This window comes from Xiphias gladius, unplaced genomic scaffold (assembly GCF_016859285.1).
Source record: "Xiphias gladius isolate SHS-SW01 ecotype Sanya breed wild unplaced genomic scaffold, ASM1685928v1 HiC_scaffold_50, whole genome shotgun sequence".
NCBI lineage: Eukaryota > Metazoa > Chordata > Actinopteri > Istiophoriformes > Xiphiidae > Xiphias > Xiphias gladius.
In genome coordinates, this window is record NW_024402190.1 from 10,001 (window position 1) to 20,603 (window position 10,603).

Genomic DNA, 10,603 nt, shown 5'->3' on the forward strand with positions numbered 1-10,603 from the left:
AGACCATCCGAGTTCTTTCTGAATCAATCCTGTTGATTTTTCATGTAATAATAACTTCATGTTAATATCATCCACTAAATTTAAAGGGTTTTCCTGAACCGTATGTCCATATTGTGTTAATCTTTTGGGTTTTAATTGTTACAAAACAGACTGAATAAAATAGTAGGGACACCTTAATGCTGAGCTGACATCCAAATTTTTCTTCATCTTCAAACATTCTCAGAGATTTCAAGGCTTCAGTCACTTTGAAGTGCAATTATTACAGAAAACGAGAATTCAAGCCTCAGTCTGGATTTTGCTACAGTTTTGTACCAGTCTGGAAACCGTGACCTATATAGAATCTGATTTGGATTAAAACGTGATCTGAAATCTGCTTCTGTTGCATCTCACCTTGTTTCCTAATCCTCCCTCCAGCTCTCTGAAGGAGGTTCGCACTCAGCTCCTGGCAGATTTTCAGGACAAGGGCCAAGCCATCGAGGTCACCACCAAATGCATCAAACACAGGGTCAACCCCCCGAGCTCCAGGCTCCCTGCCGCTCAATACAAGCCCGACCTCGTCAGCTATGACAAGTGGCTGTCCCACTGCAGGGAGCTGAGGCTGATGGCTGGTAACCTGATTAAAGACTCGTCTACCTTCAGGGGAAACCTGCGGTTCACCCTGGCTAATGTAAGACAACACTGCCACTACCTAAATTCTAAAGCTCACTTGAACACCAGCTTTTAGGGAAAGAGAGCTACGAACATTTTTATGTAAAGCTTCTGTCAGTGTGAGAATGTGCATTCTTCTTGATCTCCAAATGAATGTGTGAACCTAAAATCTGGGTTCCAGGCTTCATTCAGCTAAGTAACAGGAGAGGGGAGATTACACTTAGACTGAAGTTACGCCATAAAGGATAATTTTGCTATTTTAACCCTTGTTTTTTCTTTCCATTCTGATCGACATTTTGTCAGTTCTTCATCATATAGCCAGAGTAATATTTTTAGTTGGTCCAGAAATATGAACTATGCATGCTTGTCTCTCATCTCCTTGCGGTGTGTGTGTGATGCAGATGAAAATTGCCCAGAGCGCCAGCGCCCGCAGCACCACTGACTCACTGAGGAGAGAGATCAACGAGCTGAGCAAGGTCCAGAATAAAATGATGTGGGAGAGGAAGCAGGTCAGTCAAGTGAATTTTAGTCACAATTCACACAGCCTACCATCCATGGGTTGATTCTACTCCACTTTATGAGATGGTTACTCATTATTTTATGGCTTTCTTTAATCTCCAGATGAAGGATGAGATTTCTGATCTGACCAAGGACATTCAGAAATTGATGGGTCAGATATGGAACTGTGACTCCAAGCTGCATCAGGCCACCCAACGCCTGGACATCCTCAACCAGAGACCTGGGCGTGAGCACTGCCTGGACCAGGTAAGTGGCTCACTCAACAGCTGAGATATGATCTGGTTGCAGTCAGAAACACAGAAATGAAATAGCCTTTCAGATCTTAGTTGTTGTCACTTTGGAAACGTGGCGGCTTTAACCTTCATTTTTTCTGTTCCTCCTCCAGCCCTACATCAGCCTCACACTGGAGAAACATGACCTGGCAAAGATGGTGGCTGGACTTAACCCAGTACTGAAGCGCTCCCAGTAAGTCTGTCTAGCAGTAGCTATAGCCCGTCACCTAATGTCTTACTTTTAAATATTTTGACCCTCTTCCGTAAGATATCCTGAATGTATCCATTTTCATGTTAACCCTCAATTCTAGGCGGGACTTGAAGGTTGCACGCAGGCGTCTGAAGGTTCTGGAGGACAAACTGATCACAAATGCTCATAACCTGAACGTGGAGCAGAAGTGCCAGAACCTGCACCAAAGTTTCCTGCCTGCGCTCGACACCACCGTGGTCCTGGCCAAAAAGGCCACGGGCCGCTCCAGCCCTCGAGCCTACTTACAGTAGAGCCTGGCGGAGTGCATTAGCACTCTGCTGCATCCCTGTGGTCTCTTCCGTGCAGTGTTGTAAAATGTAATAAAAAGTCTCAAAGCAAAAATGATATTGGCTAGTTGAGAATCTGTAGGTACCCATCTTTGTTTTCTGCTGGGGATCGAGGCCCCTGTGATTTTGAGTGATAATGTGTTTTTGTTGCATTTTCCCAAAGAAGAACTTGGTGAGTTTGGCCCAGAAACCAAATCATCTAAAAGTTCATTCAGGGGGTTGATGCAACAAACTGTCTCGTGGTTATTTATTTAGGATTTTTAAAAGTCACATTACCAAAAAGCAGCTGACACACAGTGAATGTGGGGTCTCCTGGGCAGTTGGCTGCTTCCCCCTGTTGTTTACAGTATTTTTAGCCTGAAAATATTTAAATTTGAAGACTTTCAGGAAAAACCCCAAGTGAATAAATGGTTTAGTACTTCACCGCCACCACTTCACTCCCGGACCGGGCAGTGTGAGATGCTTTGAATCAGCATTTAGACTTTAATGTCGGAAGATTAAAATCTACAGACAATAAAACTGAAGAGTAAACTGAAATAATAAAATATCAAAAAAAAAAAAATTAAAAGAATAGAACTTCTGCTGGTGTTTGGGAATGGGTGGCTGAGAGGTTGCGGGTCTGAGTTTTTTAAGTCCCCTCTCGGCGACCTGAGAAGAGTCTGCAAGCACACCTGGCGAAGTGTATCAGCGCCGCATCCGAGGTGTGGGGATACCCAATGTAAAGTGCCAAAAGCTTATAGTGGATTTTAGGACACGCGATAATAATCATCCTATGACGTAATACATATATACATCGGGCATGAGAGGTTTACGGGCACTCGTCTCAGAGACGATGAAAACAGGTGACAAGTAGAAGGTAGCGCAAGTATGGTAGACAACAGACTGTGATGAGATCCAGGAAGTGGGCAGGGGGGCGAATTGATTTACAGCTTGAGGGAGATGGGACAACGAGCAGGAGGAGGAGGAACAGCCTGACCCGAGAGTAGAAGAGAATGTAGCAGGATTGGATGACCTTGGCATAGCTTTCGGACTGGCAGATAACATAGGCAGAAAACCAACCCTAAGATCAGACACGCACAAGAAAGCTATTCAAGGGCATCACCAATTCCCACTGATAACGTCAGGGGGAGGGATGAGATACAAGCCGTTTGGTATAGGGGATGCGGGCGATAGTGGATAAACTGCCCCGGTGGCTGAGGAGAGAATTTGTGGCTGAACCAATTAGACCGTTTAACTGCGGGACAAAGACTGGCCTTGGGCGACTTTAGGGGAGTGGTAGCGCTGCCTAACGAGGGTGGCGTCATGGATCTAGAGAGAGAAGTCGGCACCAGTAGGATTGGAGATGACATACCACTGACGCGTGTGATTACAGACATAGGCGGGCTATGAGAGAAAAATATCCACTTCCCAGCGCAGCAATAATGCCCAAAATGAAATGGGATCCCAAACAGAACCCCGTGAGTACATAGATCAGGGAAAAGACACACGGCTTAAATATACTGGCCACCATCCAGGAAAAGCAGGGACACAGAGAGAGGTGGTTCAGACAGGCAGTATTAGAAGGTGTCCCTGAAGAAGTCAAAACAGCTATGATAAGCAACCCTGATCTGCCTGGGAGTGATTCACATGTGTGGGGCGCCATCTCATGCACCACTTATCTCGAGCACAAGACACATGCGAGAAGGAACAAGATAACATTAAAGAATTGCAGACACAGCTGCTCAAACTGCAACATACTGAAGCTAGACAGAAAACACAAGAGAAGAATAGGAAGAAAGGAGAGCCCATAAAAATAATGATGACAGCTGAACAAAATCAGAACCCCGACCTGTACCCGTTCGCCTTGGGTGCCACCACCATTGCAGCAGCAGAGGGGCTATAGTGGGGGAGCATGAGAGGACGGGCGGACGAAGGGGGCGTAAGGGGTGGACCTGCTCAGCCGGGGGGAGGCCGTTGCTACTACTGTGAAGAAATAGGACATTGGGTCCGCGATTGCCCCCACCTGAGAAAAGGAGGAGGCAGGGGAGGTCCAGCTGGAGGAAGAGGTGGGCGGTCCAGAGGCAGGGGATGGGCATCATATGGGCCGCCTACCGAGGCAGAGCCATATAGAACCAACATGCCGGCCGTCCACTGGGAGCCACCTGAAGAGTGGGATCCTCAGTACCAGTGACACGCCCCACAGAGACTCTGGCAGCACTACCACGGCAGATCCAATGCTGTCAGTACAAGTCGAAGAGCAGACTCTGCCATTTTTGGTTGACACGGGAGCCACCGTCTCTACCATGAAGGCGGTGCCTCCTGCTTCCTTTTCGGATTAATCCATCACACTAATGGGGTTCTCTGGGGAATAGCAGACTCTGCCGATAACCAAGCCACTACTGGCAGTTGGGGAAACAATCTCTGACACATCCTTTTGTGCACTCACCCGCCGCCCCCCTGAATTTATTGGGAAGAGATCTGTTGGTGAAATTAGGGGCGTCGATAATGTGCAGTGCGGATGGTTTGGTGGTCACTCTACCGGATGGAACGAAACTGCCATGTTTGGGGCAAGCCACCTCAGGTCAGTACCTCCTACAGCCTGTACACGAACAGTACGCTGACATCTACTGGGGCCTGTTACAGCCGGACACGGTTGAGCGACGAGGTATCCTCTGGGCATACATGCTGTGGAAACCCTGGATCGCCCTCCTGGAGCCCTATATCTCCCCTCCTGATCCCCCTCACGTCACCCTCTTTTACGACAGGCTGCCGACAGATTGGTATCAGGACCAATTCCAGGAACAACTGGATGGTCATGAATGGACGATTGAATCACAAAATATTTATGTGGCACCCCAGGGCGTGGCGGCAGCGGTCAAATTGACTCCCGAACAGGCTGCATGGTACAGGATGGGGGATGAAGCGTCCCCACATGTCTCATTAGCTCTACACCCCGCACATCAGGCCAAAGAACTAGGGGGTATAGTAAAAAGGCATTTTGTCAGTTCTTCATCATATAGTAGCTGGTCTAGGCTGAGCTGATTTTAATGACTTTATATGATGTTGGGTAGTTTAATTAACTGTATCATATTAGAAAATATAAGATGATAAAATTCGTACCCTGATTATATTGATCACATAATCATGTTTCGTTTGTAAAATCTTAAACTGCAAAGTAACTACAGAAAAAGTAATTTAAACAAAAAATAATTTTCACAAAGAAAACAGATATACCATAACAACTATAATAACTGTCTTGAAACTGTACTGTAAATGTGTTAGAAGGATGTACATAAATTATCCCATGCTTCGCTCTTTCTTTGTTGTTATCAGCACCCTTGAAAGCTATGCGCAAGGAGGTACTGCAGCTGCGAAACAGTTACCCCCAAATAAAGATAAGATATATTGCCCTTTTCCTTGTTTTCGTTTCTTGTCCTGTCCCTGAGACAGGCAGGAGGCACCCTGCTTCTTAGATGAGATTGTGCAGCTATGCCGACATATGAACCACCCTATGGAAATAAAAGAGCGAGGTAGACGGCTGAGAAACTCAGAGCGGGTTGGAGATTGTAACTGAGCACTCTCTGTCCGTTCTCCTTGCAAGTATTTAACCTCACCACTCTGTGTCCTGCCTCATTACTGTGTTCATATCTGTTTTAGGTTGTTTGAACCTGACATTAACTTGGTCCTTCGAGCCGGAGTCCCGTCAACCCTTAGACTCCAACTGGCGAGCTGAAGCCCAGTCCCGGAAAGGGTCTTTTTAGGCCGAGCTCTTAAGCACGGCCTGCCGTGGCCACGGTCTTAACTGGTGTTCCGCTCCGCCTGCAGGAGTCCTCGGGTGTGTTGGGATCCGGCTCGACGGAAAGAGTAGAGAAAGAGGAGGAAGAAGACGAGGGAGCTAGTGGAGGACATGCATCGGGGGTCGCACCAAAAAAGACACCCACTAAAGACATAAAGCAAAAACTGTACCCTGACATACCAGATGAACCTCCTCTACCGGAGTATAGCACTGAACCAAGACACATGAGGTCACAAAGGACCCAGCGTGTCGTGGTCTAAACCATTAGGAAAGCTATTTTCCCCACCTCCGTCAGCACCCCCCCATTTGAGACTGTAGAAGAGTATCCAATGATAGCAGTTCCAAATCCACTAATGGGCCAAGACGATCAGATGCCCACAATGTTAGTGTATCGTACATGGACAGCAGACGACATAAAGAAAGTTGTACAAGGTCTCACCCCACACAAAGAAGACATAACTCAGTTCATAGAAGATTTTAATGATCTGAGACAATCATACCATCTCAATGGTAATGAAGTCCAGCAGGTGTGGATGACTGCCATGGGCAGTGACTGGCACCACGTGAGGGGAGATTGGAACCCTAGAGATAGTCAGGGCGTCCCTACCTCCTGACACACCAGAATTACAGCGGAGGATTGAAGGCTTAGCAAGAAGAGCCAGAACACGTTTTCAGAGAAGAGCCAATTACACAGAGATAGGCAGGGTTAAACAAAAAGATGATGAGTCATTTGATGACTACAGAGTCAGGATGGCTATTGTTTTCAGAACCCATAGCGGTTTAGAAGATAATGGTGATGATGTAGGTGCATACAGACAGCAGTTGAAAAATGCCCTGCATGCAGGGGCGAGAAGAAGAATACATGGATGGGTACAGAAACACTATATAAACCTGTCAACAGGGACGTTGGAGGAATACATAAGTCATGCATTACACGCAGAGAAAGTGACTAAAGGGAAAAAGGACAAAAAGTCATCTGTAGAAACCTTCTATCAGGACGAGGGAGACAAAATATACTACCAAGGCCACGGTAGTATTTTCTGCAATCAGAAAAGTTGAAAATGCAATGGCTGATGATTCATTGCATATCACGATGTGGTACCGAAACGCACCTGGCTCAGACCCAGAGTACGAGAAAAAGCTGGCTGCAGTTACCCCTGCTACAGTCACAGTCAGTTATCTGTACTCAGATGAAGAGAATACAGCAGTTGCAGGCGTCACACTAACAGACAGAGTAGGGAAACTACTCAGAATGTGGACGCCTCCACACATCTCTCTGTACAAAGACAAAACCAAAACTTGGAAAGATTTGGGAAAAATAGTGCAACAGGGCGAGCAAGCAACAGATTGGACTACAACATCAGTAAACACTTGGTACAGTGACTCAACTGGTCTGACCAGGAAAGCCCTGTTCTGGACCATTCAAGTCCAAGAAGGAGTGCATCTACACTCCAATGCAAAAGACTCAGAATGAAATTTAATGCTAACACAGGAAGAAGAAAGCCTGTTGGAAGCAATTCCTGTAGGGCCGTGGTCAAAAGGGTCCACTGATGTTGGTTTAATAAAAGGAGCACTGCCAGTTCAAATCAGACCAAAAACGGAGTACAGACCATGTGTAAAACAGTATCCCTTAAAACCAGATGCAAGCGAAGGCATAAAACCAGTGATAACTGATTTAATTGCTGCAGGAGTGATAATTAAGTGTAATGATTCCCCATGTAACACTCCTATATTCCCAGTCAAAAAGCAAGCACCATCTGTAGGATGGCGCATGGTACAAGATTTACAAGCAGTGAACAATGCAGTAATCCAAAGAGCTCCCTGTGTTCCAGATCCTTACACCCTCCTAAATACATTAAGACCAGATGCAAGGTTTTTCACTGTGGTAGACATCAGCAATGCCTTTTTCTCCATACCAATCGCAAAAGAGAGTCAATTTTGGTTTGCATTTACGTTTGGTGGACAGAGATACATATACACCAGACTGCCACAAGGGTACTGTGAAAGTCCCACAATTTACTCTCAGGTAATGAACGCTAGCATGGCTAAATTCACGCCTCCAGGGAAGAGCCAAATCCTCATCTATGTAGATGACGTGTTGTTAGCCTCCCCTGATAAAGAAACATGCAAAAGAGACACATTGGCACTGCTGAAACATCTGGCACAGGAGGAACACAAAGTGAGCAAAAATAAATTACAGATGTGCAAACGCGAAGTTAAGTACTTAGGACACAATTTGAATGAAGGAGGGCGAACTATAGTGGAAGACAGAAAGACTGCAATCTTGCAAGCACCTAAACCTCAAACAAAAAAGCAAATGATGTCCTTCCTAGGCTTAACTAATTATTGTAGAAACTGGGTACCAAATTATGCTGAAATAACATCACCATTGAGCAAAATGATGTATGAGGAAGATCTCAAAATGACATCTCAGTTGAAGTGGACTGCAGAAGCAGAGACAGCTTTCTGCACAATCAAGCAAGTGTTAGTGTCTAGCACAGCGTTGGCCTTACCAGATTACAAAAACCGTTCATACAGATGGTAGACTGCAAAGGTCATTTCATGACCTCAGTTCTCGCGCAGCAGCATGGTGACAAATTAAGACCAATAGCATATTTCTCATCGAAACTAGACAGTGTGGCCTGTGCACTCCCACACTGTGTGAAAGCAGTTATTGCTGCCTCTGTGGCTGTGGAAACAAGTGCAGTAATAGTACTGTTCCACCCACTAATACTACAAGTTCCTCATGCGGTTTCAGCACTATTACTGCAAACTAGTATGACTTTCCTGTCACCTGCTCGTCATTTTGTCGTGCATGGCCACATTGCTCTCACAACCACATCTGACAACAGAAGCGATGTACAACGCTGAATCCTGCAACACTGATACCACTCCTGAGGATGGTGAAAAACACGATTGTCAGGCGCTTGCAGAGTATTCAGCAAAAAGCAGAGGTGATTTGAAAGACCAACCACTGAAAACAGGTGAAATAGTGTTTGTAGATGGTTCATCCAAAAAAGACAGCTTCGGCAAAACAAAAACAGGGTATGCGGTCGTGACCTCCAAAACAGTACTGAAAACAGGGGCTCTACCCTCACACTTCTCTGCACAAGCAGCAGAATTAGTTGCCCTAACAGAAGCATGTAAGCTTATGAAAGGTCGAGAGGTCACTATCTATACAGACAGCCAGTATGCCTATGCAACTGTGCACACGTTCGCGCAATACTGGAAAAACAGAGGTATGGTTACCTCAACAGGTAAACCAGTCACACATGCAGAGTTATTGAAAGCACTACTAAAAGCAGTACAACTACCCAAAACACTGGCAATCTGTAAATGCGCGGCACATACCGCAGGGAAAGATGCTGTCTCGCTAGGAAATGCACTAGCAGATAAAAAAGCTAAAGAAGCCGCAGAAAGCGACAACTATGTTGTAACCGATGAATCAACTCCTTTAACAACTGACACGCTGCGAGAAATGCAACAACAAAGTCCAGAAAATGAAAAACAAGTGTGGATAAAAAACGGAGCACAAAAACGCGATGACGTCTATGTATGACCAAACAATAAACCTATCCTACCAAAAAATCTCTACAAGTGGGCAGCAATTTTGAGCCATGGTGTAACACATGTCTCAACAGGAGGGATGGTAGGACAGATACACCAAATATATACAACCTATGGATTCGTTTCCTATTCAAAAAATTATTGCAGAGCATGTTTAACCTGTGCTAAATATAATCCACAAGGGAATCTCGTCCACACGAGGACAGTTCCTGCACCACAATACCGTTTCAAGTAATACACATGGATTTCATTGAGCTACACCAAAGTGAGGAAAGAAATTTTGTCTGGTAATAATAGATGCATTCTCAAAATGGATTGAATTATTTCCAACTAAACATCCTGATCTTCTTGGTAGCAAAGGCATTATGCAAAACATTATTCCAAGATATGGAATACCTGAGAGGATTTACAGCGATAATGGAGCTCATTTTGTAAATCAGTTGATACGAAAAATAGGCACTATGTTCCACATTGACCTAAAGAACCATTAAGCTTATCATCCGCAAAGTGCAGGCTTAGTGGAGAGAGCGAATGGCACTATTAAGAATAGGTTAAAGAAATGTATGGAAGAAACAGGCAGACCATGGACTCAATGCCTAGATCTAGTGCAATTGTACATAAACATAACAAGTTCCGGAGGATTAGCATTAAAGATAGCGGAGAGATCCACCTGGGTCCACTTAACACACTGCAAACGCGTCATTGCGCCGAGGACACTGAACAGAAATAGCGAGCAAAAAACTGACAATAGAGTGGACTTGACTGTCTAGAGGTCAGGTAGACTCGAAACTCAGAGAAGAAATTACAAGCCGCTAAATCTATAGCAGTTACAGTCCCCACAATGACTCGACCGCATGTGTTGGCAGACCTCGCAATGTGCTGGCTATTTCTGCTATCATTTATAGTAGCGTGTCCCCTGGTATGGTATTTTTGGGAACCTCCGTCGAAAAGCGCAAATAGTACTGAAACAGTCAAAATCAAGCGGAAGCACCTCAACTTATGCGAACGCGAAGAAAAGAAGGGGCAGATGCCCATGTTAAAACTCTGACAGGAGCATTCTCAAATCCCTGCGATACCTCGACCACTATAGGTGGAACAACACCAGATCCCTACCTTTGCTATAATTGCAAAAATGGCACAGCGGATTGGTGCTTCTATGATTGCCCATGGCTAAAGGCTATACCACAAAACATTGGGCAGGATACACCGCCTATATTGATGTAAATGGTTACAAAACTAGTGGAAATGACTGGAGTAATATTATTTTGCCTACAGATTCATCCTG

The 10,603-nt window shown here is 45.2% G+C and overlaps 1 protein-coding gene across 1 annotated transcript in view; it reads left to right on the forward strand.

Moving 5' to 3' along the window:
* The window catches only part of LOC120787738, a 6,323-nt gene extending 4,383 nt beyond the window's left edge, over window positions 1-1,940 (forward strand). Inside the window, 5 exon segments of the mRNA XM_040123331.1 lie at window positions 415-667; window positions 1,050-1,157; window positions 1,270-1,413; window positions 1,553-1,632; window positions 1,751-1,940. Of these exon segments, the coding sequence (XP_039979265.1) occupies window positions 415-667; window positions 1,050-1,157; window positions 1,270-1,413; window positions 1,553-1,632; window positions 1,751-1,940 (775 nt within the window).
* The last annotated feature ends 8,663 nt before the right edge of the window (window positions 1,941-10,603 follow it).